General features: G+C 36.5%; 2 protein-coding genes across 5 annotated transcripts in view; one reads left to right on the forward strand and one right to left on the reverse strand.

Annotated features, from left to right (window-relative positions):
• LOC137388717 (carbohydrate-responsive element-binding protein-like) overlaps positions 1 to 5,405 on the forward strand; it is a 36,632-nt gene extending 31,227 nt beyond the window's left edge. For all 3 annotated transcript variants that reach the window (XM_068075167.1, XM_068075168.1, XM_068075169.1), the window contains 6 exons: positions 84 to 120; positions 949 to 1,001; positions 2,460 to 2,570; positions 2,663 to 2,790; positions 3,885 to 4,138; positions 4,748 to 5,405. In XM_068075167.1, coding sequence (XP_067931268.1) covers positions 84 to 120; positions 949 to 1,001; positions 2,460 to 2,570; positions 2,663 to 2,790; positions 3,885 to 4,138; positions 4,748 to 5,052 — 888 coding nt within the window. In that variant the 3' untranslated portion in view covers positions 5,053 to 5,405. The remainder of the gene's footprint in view (positions 1 to 83; positions 121 to 948; positions 1,002 to 2,459; positions 2,571 to 2,662; positions 2,791 to 3,884; positions 4,139 to 4,747) is intronic.
• Positions 5,406 to 5,556: 151 nt separating this feature from the next.
• LOC137388719 (cysteine proteinase 1-like) lies at positions 5,557 to 12,757 on the reverse strand. Of its 2 annotated transcripts, none has more exons than XM_068075171.1 (8): positions 12,659 to 12,757; positions 12,438 to 12,512; positions 12,071 to 12,184; positions 11,572 to 11,679; positions 10,426 to 10,714; positions 8,134 to 8,340; positions 6,782 to 6,914; positions 5,557 to 5,871 (listed from the first exon to the last, which is right to left on the reverse strand). In XM_068075171.1, the coding sequence occupies exons 1-8, from the start codon at positions 12,706 to 12,708 to the stop codon at positions 5,699 to 5,701; spliced, it is 1,149 nt and encodes a 382-aa protein (XP_067931272.1). In that variant the 5' UTR covers positions 12,709 to 12,757; the 3' UTR covers positions 5,557 to 5,698. The 2 variants fall into 2 exon arrangements, with proteins under 2 accessions (XP_067931272.1, XP_067931271.1); XM_068075170.1 differs by lacking the exon at positions 8,134 to 8,340 and adding an exon at positions 8,484 to 8,690.
• Between the last annotated feature and the right edge of the window lie 5,499 nt (positions 12,758 to 18,256).

The following is an 18,256-nucleotide window of genomic DNA, read 5'->3' on the forward strand; positions in this document are numbered from 1 at the left end:
ACCTTGAACTAGTAGAGAATTGTACATTGCCTTATACAATGTCATCAAGTTGAGTTATATATGGGTATCATTGTATTTTTCAGACATATACACCTCATGTAAAGGCCAGTCCAAATCAAGGTAAGTTAAATTCTATAGACACGTTAAGAAGTGTTCAATCTATAATTCTCAAAATTTGTATGTAGTTTCAGCTCTAGCTATTAAAACCTTGGAATAAAGAATCTGTATCATAGAAGATTTGATCTCGAATCCTCCAGTTCACCAGTTCGACGCTTTACCAATTCAGCCACACGAGCTTGATGGATTCATTAGGCGATATATGTCGCTATATGAGAACAAATACGATACCGCTTTCCGTCACAACGCAAAGTGATGGCATAACGACATGAGAAGCTGTAGCTCTTATTAGTAAGCTTGCTCAAATTATCCATTGGCAATGTGCCAGGCTAATAGCAAGTGGCAGGCAACTTTCATTACCTCTCGCATTGTTTATAAGTTGACTTTTAATACTTGGGCAACGCCGAGTAGTTCAGCTAGTACTGAATAGAACTTTCTTTTTATTCAACTTTGAAACGCTTCATGTATAAAACATTGTATAATAGCACATGGCTGTATGATATCGGTGATAGGACTTTTGGTAGGGTTACTTGTTTTTGTCTGGCTGTGTCTGTTTCTTACTGGTAAAGCATCAACCCCCACTACAGTATTGTAAAATAGGAAACCATTAAAGTTTGGCTTGTCATTTTAATGGCCGGTCTTAAAATGCTCTAAACATGGTTTTGTCTGCGGATGTGATCATGTATTTGATTCGACTGAGTATGCTGCCATATCTGTTGATCATCTATTTTAGAGGCCAATCAATGCTTCCAAGTTATAACAAGATTCCGCATAAAAGCTTTGGTATTTCCTGTAACCTATGTAATGTAATATTTGTACATGTATTTCTAGGAACAATCATCTCTAGTGGGAAAGACAACGGAAGCTCTGCATCTGCCGAAGAGGTCAGTTGTTTTTTCTGATTCTCAAAGCTAGCGTGATGATGATTTTATAGGGCTATGGTGCACAGAGATTATTGACAGAAATAAAGAGTATGCTGGTAACGACTATTCAATCTGGGTTAGGGCTAGTCGTGTGAGATTATCGTTCGATGTTAGATAGAGTATCGTTTGATGTTAGATAGAGTATCACTTGATGTTAGATAGAGTATCATTTGATGTTAGATAGAGTATCATTCGATGTTAGATAGAGTATCATTTGACGTTAGATAGAGTATCATTCGATGTTAGATAGAGTATCATTCGATGTTAGATAGAGTATCATTCGATGTTAGATAGAGTATCATTCGATGTTAGATAGAGTATCATTCGATGTTAGATAGAGTATCATTCGATGTTAGATAGAGTATCATTCGATGTTAGATAGAGTATCATTCGATTTTAGATAGAGTATCATTCGATGTTAGATAGAGTATCATTCGATGTTAGATAGAGTATCATTCGATGTTAGATAGAGTATCATTCGATGTTAGATAGAGTATCATTCGATGTTAGATAGAGTATCATTCGATGTTAGATAGAGTATCATTCGACGTTAGATAGAGTATCATTCGACGTTAGATAGAGTATCATTCGACGTTAGATAGAGTATCATTCGACGTTAGATAGAGTATCATTCGACGTTAGATAGAGTATCATTCGACGTTAGATAGAGTATCATTCGACGTTAGATAGAGTATCATTCGACGTTAGATAGAGTATCATTCGATTTTAGATAGAGTATCATTCGATGTTAGATAGAGTATCATTCGATGTTAGATAGAGTATCATTCGATGTTAGATAGAGTATCATTCGACGTTAGATAGAGTATCATTCGACGTTAGATAGAGTATCATTCGACGTTAGATAGAGTATCATTCGACGTTAGATAGAGTATCATTCGACGTTAGATAGAGTATCATTCGACGTTAGATAGAGTATCATTCGACGTTAGATAGAGTATCATTCGACGTTAGATAGAGTATCATTCGACGTTAGATAGAGTATCATTCGACATTAGATAGAGTATCATTCGACGTTAGATAGAGTATTTTGTTAGCACCATGGCTAATATAAATCAATCATGTTAATGACTCACATTTTGGCTTAATTACTAACCCTGGAGTTGCTCAGTGATACATTTCTGTGAATGACATCAATGTAAAGTCTTGCTTTTCATGTTCATCAAAGAATGAGATGGTGTGTAGCATGGTGGAACATTCATGAAGCTTGTAGCATTTTATAGATTTATCGTCACCTTGTTGTGCCCCAGTAGTCTTATATAGGAATCTATTGAGAGTGGCCAGCTGTGACTGACTGGTTTTCAATTTGAGGTCAATGTGATTGGTTGCCATTTTGCAAGTAGTCCAATGCTCATCTGTGTAAAAAAATGTGATTTAGTGTGTTATATTTGTAAACTGTAGGATAGAAGGGAAGCTCCATCAGCAGAACGTAAGAGAAGAATACAAATTAAAACAGGATTTGATGCACTGAGTAGCTTGGTGCCTACTATTGCCACAAATACCTCAACAAAGGTTGGTACGCTAGTTATCACCCCACAAGTTCCCTTCTCCTCAAATGCTGTAATTCATGGGCTACATGTATATCACTTTCTCACTGCTTGTAGACAAGCAAGGCTACAATGCTTACCAAGACTTTGGAGTTTATCGAAAAGTTACAAGCAGAGGAAAAAGCCATGCACGACGAAATGCAAATGTTGACGAATGAGATTGCAGCTCTCAATAGTTCTATTGCGTGAGTAAATATCTGGTTGCTACCTTGAAATAATATTGTTGATGATTTTGTGTTCAGCCCTCTTTTCACATTAATAAGCGGCATGCATTGGAGATGATGGAGATGATTGTTAGAGTGTAGCGTCCATCTTTGTGTGTTTGTCAAAAGTTGTTAGTTTGGCATTTAAATTGTTAACACACTCATAAGTTTTTATTAGTGTTTGTTGTGAGCCTGTGCTCCCAACATGGTGAGCAAACACTCATTTAACCTGTATCTATCAGTAACCAATCACACAGTCCTCAATCTTTTCTAACATGTCTACTTCAAAAAAATAATAACCAAAATTTCTTTCTTATCGCTTTATGCCATTCTCCAAAGAACATGACACAAAATTACAAACACTAAGAATTTAGAGTCCAATAGCCAAATAATTTAGGAACAACTCATGGTGGCTAGCGACAGTTCACTGAGCGTCTCTGGAAAAGAAGCTAACCTTCTTGTTGGGCCTGCATAAACCTCTAATCTATGTGTAACTCTTGAGTCATTTCTTAAATACTGCATTGCATCAAGGCCACAATATCTAAAAAAGACATGTGAGAAATTGAAGAGAAACATCATGAGACAAGCAACTAATTTTATTCATCATAAAAAATTTTAATCATTTATCACTTCATTTGTTAGTCTTTGTTTTATTTTAATGTTGAGTTTTGCAGTAAAGCAAAGTGTAGCAACTTGTTGTTGTCGGATTTGTGTGTTCCAACAATCTCTGTCTAGTTAATAAATTTTACAGAAATATTTTTTGTAGTGGGAACTGTTTAAATCATACAAAACTAGTCGCTTTTTCACTCGTTCCATGAACTTTTAATATTCATTGTTTTGTAGCTAGGATGCAGTTGACTAGTTTTTTATATATTATCAGACTGCTTGATGTCTTGGTAGTTTAACGCTGAAATTTGATTGCTAAAAGTAGAACAAGGTGGACTGTGTGAGACTGGATGATGTTGCCCACAAGAATGCTGATTGTATAGTTTTAGGGTGAAGGCTATTCAATTTTTAGAGGCGAGTGTCTGACTTGATATAATTTGATTGGCATAGTCTTGTTTCATATATGTCAGGCAATGTCATGGTCAGCTACCGGCGACGGGCATTCCCATGGTCTCCCAACACAAGGAGCACATGAAGAGCATTCTGAGGTCATACATAACCGAGCAGGCAAGCAAAAACTGGAAGTTTTACGTGTTCAGTAAGCTAATGGAGCCTCTTTTTGACCCCTTCTACAATATGGTCTCAACAGCAAGTGTCGATGACATGCACAGATCTACTCAGGCCTGGCTCGACCAGTACTGCTCTCTCTCCTCTCTCAGGCCAGGTATGTAAACCTATCTTATTTTCCTGTTTCATCTCTTATTGGTCTTTTCTTTGCTGTTGTTCACCCCTTTTCTTCACCAACCATCCTTTATTCTGTTTCATGCAGATGGCATTATTCTTACAGGCGTTTTTCAGAAAACGCGGCGCTGCCAAAGCTGCCTATTTGCTGTTTTTACAAATAGTGCTCGCGCTGCACCATTAATTGGTGAAGAAGCAGTGTGATTCTCATAGAACTATCCTTATTGTATGAATTAGTAATCACACACTGCTAAAGGGAGCTGGTTTGCTATCATAAAGTAGTTAGCATCTCTGGTTGCTTTTCCAAAGGTTCAGTTGTTCAATCATGATTATGAATGAAAACCTCTCATATCCGTCCATAAAGCTGCCTAACAATCTGAAAAGCAAAGGCGCACACCACTTTTATTTTCTCATATGTAAAGGTCACACTTGAGTGTCTCGGCTGGGAGTGAGCGAGGCGGCCGCTTGCTCATTGTGTACTCTATAAATTTTCTTTTCGAGTTATGCCCTTTCAACTATGGTAAATATGGCTCAACAGCATTCTGATATCATCTGGTGCACCCCATGATCACCTCATGCTGTAATTTCGCAGCACTTTCCGGCTCACTGCGTGAGATGTGCACAGAAACCTCCATCCTTACCGATCCTTCCAAGTTTCCTGAGCAAGCTAGAGAGGTCTTAGCTCAAAGCTGCCGTCTCACACCCCAAACCAGGAATGCTTCAACTAGTTCTCCGCCATCTGATACATCTGGAGAGGCAGATAATCCTATTCTCACTCCTCCGACTACATATTTACCTACATCCTCTAGCTACGCCTTACAGCCCTCTCATGGGCCAAGTTTTAGCCACATGGATAGCCTGGGAACAATCTCCAGTTATGTTGCCCCTACGAGCTAGCCGAGCAAGCATAACTTGAAGCATCACTTCTCAGGCTGTTTATATTCACCCTTTTACCACTCCACTTCTTGAAAGAAATTTCAGGATGCTGAATGTCTGTTACAAATCACTGCTAGGGTATGACAATACTGGTGCAGGTGGTGTCACTAAATTATCATCACGCATACAGTATTGTCAATTTATGCTAGGCTCTCTACAGAGTTATCACAGTTTATCTCAAGCGTTTGTCTATGACGAGGGTGTACAACTCCTATTTTAGAGTATGAATATTACTGAATAGCCACGCTCTACCCGTGCTCGTATTTATATTCCTTTTTACATATGGCAGCTCCTTTGTATATTTTTCAAAAATCTTATTTTGTTAGTTTGGCCTACTTTGGCAGCTTTATCCATTTGTTTCATAATCATACAACAGAGTGAGCAGTATTACACCATCTCAAAATCATAATTTGGGTACAAACTGTTTTATTACGCAGATAAATTACCTTTTATGGCTGTAACAAATAAGCTTTAGAACACCCTGTTTATTAAATAATAAACATGCATTATTAAAACAATTTGGTTTGATTGTAAAAGGCTGCAGGCATGCAGCTTCAAAAGAATTAAAAAAGCATATCAAATTGAAAAGTGTATCTCCCCAATGTCTCTAGGCAAGAATGGCGGTAGTGACTTGAGTGTTGACGCCACAAGTGCCTGCATCTCTCTTAATTCTAAAGTAGCCATTCTCTCCCCACGTCGGACCCCATGAGTTCTTGATGGTCCAATATGGTGTGTCACCAAATATGCCCTTCGCTGTGCCGAATCCGACCAGGAGCACAGCTAAACAATTCAACGACAGGTAAAACCACCGGGACAACGACAAGCCAACAGTGTAATAATGCTGAAACACTCCTAAACATGTAAGATGTAAATCGGAGTGTATTAATTTCATTGTGATTATTTTTACAGGTTTAATATGCAGTCAAACATCTAATTACAATCACCTCAAATATGAATTTCGTAACATAGAATATAACATTTGAAAAAATAGCTACATCTCAAGTAATATCCGGCATGTGATGTTCGACCTGAAATTTGAAACCATAAAATTGACAATTTTATTAGAAATATTTCTTATATACGAAAGTTATTTTATACACTACTACATGTACCTCTGAGGTTACGCATCAGTAAGTATAAATTTGTTCTTCTATCTCTATGGTAAGGAACCAATACCTTTTCATTGGTTATCGGTTTGTTAGTTTAATTTTTTACATTTAGATTTTACAAACTTTTGATAAGCTATTAGTTTTAATGCTATGAACAAGTATTTGTCATGAGGTCGTAGGGTTGCGGAACGAATTAAGCTAAATAACATGTAGTCTTAGAGAAATATTTACCCTCACATACAACTGTTTTGACATATGAAGCAAATTAACCTATGTAGAGGTTTGGAATCGTCCTACAGAATTTTATAATCTCTATTTATTTTGTATAACTACTAAATTTCATTACTCTGTACATATGATACATATTATATCAAAGAAATAATGTATACCTAAATGGCAATAATGATAATCCCAGCAAAAGGTGATCACACTTGTCAGAACAAGGTGGAGTACTTCTGGCAACTCCCCTGAAGTGTATGCTGAGTGTTTTGTGTAAAATAAATTACCACTCATGAAGCTCGTGCACAAGCAATAGTGAACCGATCATCTTTACATCTAAGCAGCACAATATTCAAACTTACCATGATTCAACTTGGTTTTGCTGCAGATAACGGGATTGAAGACACCTTTGGAGTAAAATTGTAGCATGGTAGCGTCTAAGGCTACAGAGAGTGGTCCTATCTTCTGCAGCTGTTGAGCAATCACTGTCTCATTCTGCAACGGCGAGGAGAGAGATCGACAGTTGTGAAAACCAACAACAAGCTTGAAGCTCCAAAAAGGGCTAATAATCTCAATGAACTACAAAAACTAGTATAGACACTGTATTCCTATTAAACGTTTCCTAAGATCTGGGGTAATATTAAATCATTACTTATTGCTATTTAAAATCAACACAACATCGGCAGGTTAATTTAAAACTAATGCAAAAATTGCCAGCAAGTGATATACCTGGCCTGTTTAAAACACTATTTTATTTAAAAATGGATGGCACAAAATGAGGTGAATTAGACAAAAACCTTTTGAGAAACCTTTTCAGTTCATATTTATCATGTCGTAATAATCAGAGACAGAAATGTTGAAGCAGCATGAGACTAAGACAAGACGATTGTACTATATCTTGTTTTATGTTTTAAAAGAGTATACCTCGATAGTGCATGCTCAAGCCTTTCTGTAGCATTGCACAGCTATCGGCAAAAACATAAATTTCAATTCAACTTAATCTATTCCTCATTTTGGAGACAATGATAGTTTAGTTGAAACTATTAGTCTTTGCTACTGTTATCCAGATAGTGTAACAGCAGTTAGGTTTAGGGGGCTGGCACCAGTATTTACACTTGCTACAGTCTACTGTGAATATTAAACCTGTATTTAGTAACATCAAATTTATCATAGCTCAAGTACCAATATGTGAAAGTGGAGAGTTAGAGGCGGATGTTAAGGCAGATAGTAAGGCTAATCCTAAAAACTAGGCTAAACAAGCTGATAGAGTAGACTAGTTATGGATCAAATGTTGCTTGGCAACAATATAAACAAAAAATGCTGAAAATTTATAAATTACACTCTGGGCACACTTTAAAAAAAATTCATTAAATGAATATGTAATCTTACAAGAATGAGTAGCCCTTATTATAGCAATGCACAAATTGAAGGAACAAAGCACAGCATTAATCTGCAACAGTCGTGAATTTGAAAGCGATTTCACTATACAGCTACTGTTTAATCAAGTTGGTAAAGGATTCAATCGATTACTCAATTGCATCAGCATCAACAGTTTTTATTTTAGTACGATGAAAAGTCAATGAATGCAACTATTTTCTAGAGCTAACAAAAAAATTAACGTTGGAAAGAGCATCAAAGGTTCATTGCAAAATCATGCTTGTAAGTGCAGTGCATTAAGTGACACAATCTAGCAGCAAAGCGTTGCCTCACTTACGAGGGGTAAAGCGGACCACCCCGTGATGTTGATGCCCTTCACAAACTTAGATTTATCTAATTTGGCAGGGCAACTTTGGGACATGTTGCAATATGGCTCGGGCGGCCCGCATAGACTGCTGTTCCATACACCCATCGGGCATACAAAACAGGGTGTCTTGCCACCCCCGCAGCAATATCCATAGTCTTCCCAACTTTCGATACCACCCTGCATATTTTATAAAAAAAAAACTTCAGTACAAAGCTTAAAATTTAATAGCCACTGAGCAAGATGGAGCCAAGGCCTTGCAGTCAAGCCAAGTGCCTCGTCCATATACCCAGAGGCAACAACTACACGCCCGCATTACCTACCGTATCAACATGTTTCCAATCAGTCAGTTTCAGGCCTTTGACAAATTTAGATTTGTTGAGTTTGGAGGGACAGCTTTGAGACATGTTACAGTAAGGCATAGGAGGCCCACAGATAGTACTGTTCCATGGCCCATTTGGACAGACAAAACAGACATTCGTGCCCCCTCCAGCACAATAAGGATATGAGATCTCAGACTCGATACCACCCTGTTTGTAAGATATTATGATATGCATTGTGAGACAAGAGCAGAATCATAGCTTTAGTGACAACACGGACGAATACTTCACGTTCAGTCAGCAATGAACTTATGGTATGTCTGATGCCAAAAGTGAGTCTAAATGTAAAATAATATTTTGTGTATTCCTAATTTTCATGGCCAAATTCTTACACCGAAAGGGCTTTGCTTAAAATGTTTGCTATCTGTTATAGGATAAATAAGTATACAGTAATCCTTCCTACATCGCGGCTTCAACTATCATGGCTTCGCTGTATCACAAGTTTCCAGCGGCCTTCATTTGTATACGCATAGCAATACACTATCAGCCATGTTGTTGAGGCATAAATGGGAGTACACAGTCTGTTGACATAAAAGTTCCCTAGCAAAGAGCGTGTTAAAATAAATGACAAAAATGGAACATCTTTCAAAAATAGCCTGAGAACACTTTTCAAATATTGAATGAAACTTAACTCTCCTCCTTCATCTATAGAAAATTGTCAATAAGCTGTTTCCATCATTTCCATCCTGGCACTGATTGGCTCAGGCATATTTAGCATGGACTTTGCTTCTTTTATTCTCACCAAAGTCATGATTTGTTGTTCAGTTTTTTGTTAATCTCTTACGGGTTTCAGTTTTGTATATACAATGTACTATATAAGTATGTGGCAGGTAGAAATACATGTACCTATAAGTACAGGCACGCGCAGTAATGGAAAAAGTTTAAAAACCAGTTTAAGTGTTCTGAAGTGCTTAAATATTATGATATAATATTTCTTATGTTTTGTGGAATTACCATTGTACATGTGGGTCTGGAACGGAACACTGTGAAATAGGAAGGATTACTGTCAACAGCAAATAATAATATTTTATGTCTGTTACAGAGTAACTATAATAGACATAAAGATTACTGTCAACAGCAAATAATAATATTTTATGTCTGTTACAGAGTAACTATAATAGACATAGAGATTACTGTCAACAGCAAATAATAATATTTTATGTCTGTTACAGAGTAACTATAATAGACAGAGATTACTGTCAACAGCAAATAATAATATTTTATGTCTGTTACAGAGTAACTATAATAGACAGAGATTACTGTCAACAGCAAATAATAATATTTTATGTCTATTACAGGGTACCTACGTATATATGGGAACCAATTCGAGAAATTTGCCAGTTTTTGTCTCGGCATCTTTGATCTTCTAACCTTTCCATATATTCATATGATCCGTAGTGAGTAAATATTAGTCATAAGCCGCAGCGCAGTGAGACAAATTATTTTGGAAGCATTAAGATAATAAGAGGCAAAGATTTATTCATAGATACACTCTCATTTTGGAGCCACATGCTAAAAAGTGAGACTATTAAACCTCATAAACCTTTATGGATGGCTAAAAATGGTCAACAATGCAAGTTAAGTGGTGACAGGAAGTGTCATTTAAAGCATAGACACTTCCTGTCATCCTTTACTTCGGGATAAAAAGGCAATTTCAGGCATATTCAAGGCAAAAAGCAACAATGAAGAACATGTGACGGAGAAAATGGCAAGTTCGTTCAAAGATGAACATACACAAATTTTAGTAGACTACCAGAAATTATTTTTCTATTATTTTCGACTGCTTTTGATGTTTGAAGTTATTTGACTGCCAGGATGTTTTAAGATTAAAATTGACAAAACTTTATCGCGGTGACAACTGTGTGCATGTGTGTCTTTCACTCACCTGTCTTATGAGGTACCCAAAGGCTAGGTAGGGCCATCCACCATACACCCCGCAGTCTCCGTAGCTCTTAGGCACATCCTCTGAGTCATCACAATCCACCACCTGTTCTACCGAGAGGTTGACAAGCTTTTGATATTTCATAGCATACTGGCCCTCCACGTTGGCAACTGTGCTGAAAGCCCAGCAGGTGCCTGCTGCACCTTGGTCTTTGACAGGTGTCACCATGTCTTTGTCTCTCCAATCAAAGGTCTGAGGCAAAGGATCATCCAAAACCTTTGCTTGCAGGTATCTGCGGTGTGTACAGTTTATGTTAAGTTTCATTTGAAATAAACTTGATTGTGACAGTCATACATAGATGAGAGCGACAACTCCTTACATTAATTAGTGTACATAGCTTGCACCCCTTCTACTGACTAGTGTACAGAGATTATACACCTACTACTGACTAGTGTACAGAGCTTATACACCTACTACTGACTAGTGTACAGAGCTTATACTCCTATTACTGACTAGTGTACAGAGCTTATACTCCTACTACTGACTAGTTTACAGAGCTTATACTCCTATTACTGACTAGTGTACAGAGCTTATACTCCTACTACTGACTAGTGTACAGAGCTTATACACCTACTACTGACTAGTGTACAGAGCTTATACACCTACTACTGACTAGTGTACAGAGCTTATACACCTACTACTGATTAGTGTACAGAGCTTATACTCCTACTACTGACTAGTGTACAGAGCTTGTACTGCTACTACTGACTAGTGTACAGAGCTTATACTCCTATTACTGACTAGTGTACAGAACTTATACTCCTACTACTGACTAGTGTACAGAGCTTATACACCTACTACTGACTAGTGTACAGAGCTTATACTCCTATTACTGACTAGTGTACAGAGCTTATACACCTTCTACTGAGTAGTGTACAGAGCTTATACTCCTACTACTAACTAGTGTACAGAGCTTATACACCTACTACTGACTAGTGTACAGTGCTCATACACCTATTACTGACTAGTGTACAGTGCTTGTGTTTTTAACCACTAACTAATATAGGAAGCTCATTTTCCTATGCATTGATGGTTATGTCAACTTGCAAAGAAAGTTACAGGAAAATGCAGCCTAGACTCCCTACTCACTTGTCTAGTGAGTGTTGAGGGGATCCTCTCTTACGCATCAGCACTTTAGCTTGGAACTCTTCTGGACTCCAGTCAGCAAACTTATTGGCCTCAAATTCTGTTATTCCACTAAAATAATTGAAGGGGACGGTTTCATGTAGCACTATCTAAAGAAGCTTTCAAAGAACCATTGTCTGATGCTGTTGTGGTTACAAAATAGTGATGGAAAATACTGAGAAAATGTTTACTTGATGACAAAGTAAATGTATGTATAACCTTTAATTGGCATTAGTCACCCTCGACAAAATGACAAAATATTTGTTACACGCCAAAACAAAAATGTGAAAACAGAAATCAGGAATTATTGAGTAAGTTGAACAAAAGTGTTTTAAAAGTTGGTAAGCAAATAGTATTGCGGAGGAGCCGAGATACCAAATTGTAGAAACACCAAGTTATCAAAACCTGTTTATAATAAGTAGGCGTCAAATGGTAAGGGAGACAACTTTAATATAGCACTCACTCGTATTCCTCATTGAGCTGCTGTATGAGATCAATATTCGTTCGGAATGTAGCAAATCGCCTCACTGTCTCTTCAGCTGATGAGTAGAACCTTCCATGTTTCACCTGCCACTGCCTGTCAGAAAACCAGACTCGGTTAAGAACATCATCTCAAAAATGACCAAAGTTGAACAGATGCATGTAAAAGTAATTACCATTAAAATGGACCAAAATTTTTTGCATGAGCTGACACTTTGGAGCTTCATTAAACTGTGTAGATTTGTTGACAGAGCGGGCTCGGTGCATTCTGCAAACGTCTTGCATAAGTACTAGAGCCAGATTTGAAAAAAAAACATTCAATACTAACACCTGCTTCATTATAAACCTACTTGAAATGAAGTTTTGAATCTCTCAAAGCAAGTGCCTCTATCAGCTTGTCATCTTCTCTCTCAACATCCAGGCAGCTATAAAGACCAGATAGACGTCATGTGAATGTAGAAGGCTGACCATGTACATTATTGTGAATCAGTGCGCAAATAAGAGCAGAGACAAGGGAACATCTTCCACCAAAAAGCGCTTAAACCGATATGTAGGCAGAAGCAGCAGCTACCTGATTTGAGATACAGCGAGTAGAATGCACACAAAACCAAGTCCACTCATGATTAAGAGGCGAGTTGAAACTGCAACTCAGTTTTTCACTCCAGAAATTCTAAAATACACATGCATTTTGTGCTAGACAAGACATGTCATTTGCTGCGGAGTTGTTTCACTGATTGGAAAGACAACTCTAAACATAAAATGTTTAACATGATATTAGACTTCCTATTAGGATATGACTGATACAATAAAAGGGTTCACAACAGTCTTGCTACTGAGATTACATTAACAAACTGTACCAATCCCTTAAAATGCAAAGGTTTCTATTCAAGTACTTTTAATGTGAGCAAACACAACACAAGGCCAACAAACATTTATATGAAAATAATTTATTATAATTGTACTTTTTATCCAATCGTATCAAAGGGAGCATTTTTGAATAATACAGCTAATAAGAAGTGAAGAGCTACTTATACACGTACTCTAGATTAAGGCACTATTTTCCTATATAAAATAACTAAATACAAATTAATCCGTTACCATACTATGGAAAAACCACATAAAACAAGCTATTACAATGGAAAACCGTGTTTTTAATTGTTGTAATTCTGTACCTACGCTAACCAAGTAACAAATATCTATTTAGTTGTTAACATTTGCAATAAAATGTAACATTACTATGTGCACTGCTGCAAGTTTAAACCTCGAGACAGACTTAGTGACTAAAAGTGGTCTTTGAGAGACTCGGCAGCAATGCGCTCGGTACACTAAACTTTTGTGACCCTATGTAACAAAAACTTTGAATTTAACTTCAATAGATTTAGCTTACTAAACACACAGTTGAAGCTAAGTTTCAATTTTTTTCTGAACTTACTTTAATTTTGTGGTCTTTATTTTTTATTATCTGTTTTCGGTTTGGCGCTTTTTGCCTCTCATTCACTATAACTTTTAGCCAAACCTTTTTTTAAAACTTCAAACTGAATCAAAGAAAAAAACCAAGGAATGCTGTTCTCAAAAGCGGCCTCTAACATACTTGATCATACAGTGGCCTTCAAGAGCCAGATCAAATGTTCGTATCTCAAAGATTACTCGCACCTCAAGGAAAAGTAACAACTCGCTTGAAATTGTGCTCATAACTCGATTTTCTCATGTTGGGGCACTCGTATGTCGAGGTGTAACTGTTATGTCTGAAAAACCTGAAAAGTTTAGATGTTTTCAAGATCCCCGAATTAATGTGGTATTTTTATAACAAGCATGGTTAAATGTATCATCGCATATATTATGATAGAATATTGCAAAAAGAATCATGTAGCTCAATAGATACAACTCAAATCTGACTGTCGAATACTATCATAAAAACATACCACAGGTTATTCATAGGTTCTGAAAAAATACAGTCACAATAAACAAAAAATGTGGTAAACAAAAGAACTAAAACATTGCTCTCACTCCTTGAGTAGTTACAAAAATGCAGAGTCATGTTTACATTTTTATACAAAGATTCATAAAAGCTATAGCCTATATATATGCACACAAATGCTTTACACTAAATAAGAAAATCTCCACTTTGCTGTTGTTACACTACAATTTCACCAGATCCATTTCACCAGATTCAGAACGCCACTGCAGCTATAACCAACAATAGCCCTCAGTTTCCCTCCAAAGACTTCAAGCAGTTTGTTCAAAATTGGGACATTGAACACATAACAGTATCTCTACACATGGTCAGTCCAACAGTCTAACAGAACGAGCTGTATAAACTGAAGAAACTGAACCAGGAGATTGTTTCAAAGGAAGACAGACAAAAGGTATGGTGAGACATCCTAGATTGTAGCTTATGGTCCCACTGACAGCTCTTATATATTTAGAGATTCTACTGAGATTAGCTACAGAAAACCAGGGAGCAGCTATTCCAAATTCTTACACCCAAGCCTCACCAACCCAGAACAAGAAGACACCTCCTTTACTAAGCTTTCCACACAGACACTTAATAAGTACAGTCTTACTGACACACAATTTCCCAACCAATCACGGACAGTCTTGACCTCTTTATTACTAGCAGCTGATTGTTGTAGTACATACACACCTACCATCACACATCTATTTGCCATATTCACCGCATGAGGAATCGACCAAAAAATCCAAACTTTCACATCTAAAGATGGGAGGATGTAGTATGATCCTCATCATAGTCGACCTTTAGCAATTTAAACCATCTGTCTAGTCTACTTGGTTATCTCAATCGCTCCCGTGTGGGTGCATTATAGAGATATCAACTCGTTCATTTTTTTAGTTAATTGTTATATTGTGGATGTTAAAATTAGGATCTTTAATCGAAGGAGTAAGAACAAAATGAATAAAGTAAATGTCAATGCTGTTTTTTTTTCTTTTTTTATTTATTTGTTTTTATTTACAAATATTTATGTTATTGTTATTATTGTTATGCTATTGATATCATGACAAGACGACCCAATTCTACAAGGCGACAAGAGAACCAACAAATAAATAGTAAATAGAATATTGTCATCAGAGTTTTACTCTGAGACTGTGCTTGCTGACAAGGCATTGGGTTCAGATCCAATCAATGCCATAATACGATTAAAGTACCAATATTTGGCCACATCACAAGATATTGCTTTTCTAATTACCCCTCTTCGAGTTCTACTCATTTTGTTATGTAGTATATGGTCCTTTATATCAATGGCTAAGTTATTACTAAAAATTCTATTGAGCATATTTCTATCTATTTCTGATCTTCGGTCTTCTAAGGTATGCCAGTTTAAAACTTTCATTTTGAATGAAATTGAGTTTTTCCATTTGATCTTATATGCCCATCGGAAAGATTTGCTATTAATGTTCTCCAATTTTTGAATATGCCTTGCTTGATGAGGAGACCATGCGCGTGAAGCATATTCTATTGTGGGCCTACAGATAGATTTGAAAGCTTCTGACCTTGTTCTGCTAGATGCTATGTTTAGTGCCCGCATTAACATATATAAAGTAGAGGTTGCTTTTTTAGCTACATACTGAACCTGCTCATCATTATTTAGTTTTTGGTCTATATTAATACCCAAATATCTTATTGATGTTACTTGTTGTACGTCTTTCCCATTTAATAAATAGACTCCAACAATGGGATTAGTTCTTGCTATAGACAAGTGCTCACGTTTACTTACTGACATTAAAGTTCATCTGCCAGTCTTTTGACCATTTCTCCAAGTTTTTAAAATCTTCTTGAAGATGTAACTGATCTTGCTTACTTTTAATTTTGTGATAAAGTAATGAGTCGTCAGCAAACAATCTAAGTTGGGCATACTTGATTACATTAGGCATGTCATTAATGTATATAAGAAAGAGAAGAGGCTTCAACACAGAACCCTGAGGAACACCTGATGTTAGAAGGCATGGGTCTGAGTCAACACCCTCAACAACCACAGACATATGCCTATCATAAAGCCAGTTTGCTATCCAATGGAAAGTCTTGTTATTAATTCCTACTATTTTTAGTTTGTAAAACAATTTAGCAAAAGGAACAACATCGAACGCCTTTGAAAAGTCCAGCACTATCAAGTCTGTTTGTTAATTGTTGTTATAGTTGTTGACCAATTCAGATTTTGTTATAAGGAGCTGAGAGTCGCAGCTGTGTTTTGGTCTAAATCCATGCTGTCTTTCTGACAAAATTTTATTGGACTCTAGATATGTACGAATGTCATGTGCTATTATGTGTTCTATTAATTTTGAGATTATTGAGGTCAAAGAAATGGGTCTGTAATTCAATAGACACTCTCTACTACCTTTATTTTTAAAAATAGGCACAAAGCTGTCATTCAAACAAAGCTCCGTTTTGTTCGTATGTTACAATTTTTTATGTTGGTTTGTATTGTTCTACTACGCTGCTCACACTCAACACTTTTGTCCTTTTTGTGTTTTTAGATCTGTCACTTTCATTTAGCATGCTTCGATGCAATAAGATACTATACTAAATTTATACAAATAAGTCTTACATATAGTCACCTACACAATCCTACAGTTTATAAGCTGTTTATTTTTTGTATTGCTATGCTAAACTTGACATCTTAAAAATGAACAGCGGACAATTGCACAAAAACATTTCTTTCAAAATACAACGTTAATATGTTTTGACAGGGACAACACAAAACATAAGTCTAGTTACTCTACTCACGTATATAAACTGCGCAAGGCAACAATGTTTAAAAATAGCTTGCATATTAAATAACAGAATGACAGCCAATTGTACGCTGCACGTTCATAAATTAATTTAAGTTGCTACAAAACCTAATTATTCAGTCATTCAGTAATACAACTGATCTTATAATTCTGGTTTAGATAATGTTATGGATTTGCTAAACTCAGCTATTTCTAATAGCCACATGCATCAAGTTATCCTAGGATTATCGTAGTAATATGCAAGCCAGCTCTTATGGAAAGCCAATGAAACACTGTATATAATCAATGATATACAGCCCCCCATGGGGAGGCTGTATATCATTGATATAAGGATACCTAAAGCAGTGTAGAACAGGATGGGTAAAAATAAATCACAAAAGAAGATACGCTAGCAAGACAGAAGAACAAAAAATACAGAGCACCAGATACTGTCGACAAGCGACGAAACTATATATAGACATTTGTGGATTATTTGAAAACTAACTCATCTCTGTGCTGCTTTAGCTTGCGTAATAAAGAGCCGTCCGTACTCATTATTCCAGTCATCTTGCTTGCAACAATTATAGTTGCGCGTGAGAGCTAATACTTATTCAGTATAAAACAACTTGTAACCATAACCCACTTAGTAGTGATTGCAAGTGCCGTAAGTCGCTATATTAGCGAGAGGCAAGCGCAAAGATTCACTTCAGTAACACCAGTTTTTGCTGCTTGTTTCGCAATGCCGTAAAAAGTTTATAAATCATAGTTTATAATAAAAAATACGTGATTAATCTGTTCACCTAGCACGTATAATAAAAGCAAAATGACAGCGATATAGTGGTTCACCTCTCCAGATATAACAAAATAAAAACGCTTTTTTTCAACTGCCTGTTAACGCAAGTGTTGTCATGTGATGGTCACATGACTGGCTCACCCACTTATCACGTGAAAAAGTTTTAAGCCTTAAGTTGTTCTCTCTTGCAAGTTTACAATATTAAGGAGGCAAATCCTATTTTGATTTTCATATCCGCTCGGTGTGTCGGTGTAAAAAGAATGGTTTGGTTTTTATTGCACACTTATTGGTTTATTGCAAAGCAATTTTTTGTTATACTTGTTTGATAGTTAGTTGCGAGAGTTCTATTATAACAGGTATTTTATTAAGGAGTATTTTAGGTATGTCAACTTTATGTAAACAAGCTGTCAAAATTTTGCTAATAGTAGCTGCTAAGGGTGCAATGGAAACTGTGAGCTACAACAGACCAGAGGCTCATTGAAAACCTGGTTGTTATGCAATTAAAAATTGACTCCAAATTAAACCCCAGCTGGCCATTTTGCGTGAGATAAGTCAAACATTTTTTAGGCTTAATTAAATAGGTATAACCTATTAAATTTGCTTAGTGATAAAGCAAGCCAAATGATTTTAGTAAGTGTATGTGCAAGTAAT

This window comes from Watersipora subatra, chromosome 2, assembly GCF_963576615.1.
Source record: "Watersipora subatra chromosome 2, tzWatSuba1.1, whole genome shotgun sequence".
NCBI lineage: Eukaryota > Metazoa > Bryozoa > Gymnolaemata > Cheilostomatida > Watersiporidae > Watersipora > Watersipora subatra.

Excerpts from the sequence above, each read along its gene's own strand:
- LOC137388719 (XM_068075171.1), bottom strand. The coding sequence starts at position 12,708 with ATGAGTGGACTTGGTTTTGTGTGCATTCTACTCGCTGTATCTCAAATC. Across the intron at positions 10,715-11,571 it reads CCTCAACACTCACTAGACAA|ATACCTGCAAGCAAAGGTTT; the intron begins GTGAGTAGGGAG and ends TACACACCGCAG. Across the intron at positions 6,915-8,133 it reads GGTGGTCCGCTTTACCCCTC|AATGAGACAGTGATTGCTCA; the intron begins GTAAGTGAGGCA and ends TCGCCGTTGCAG.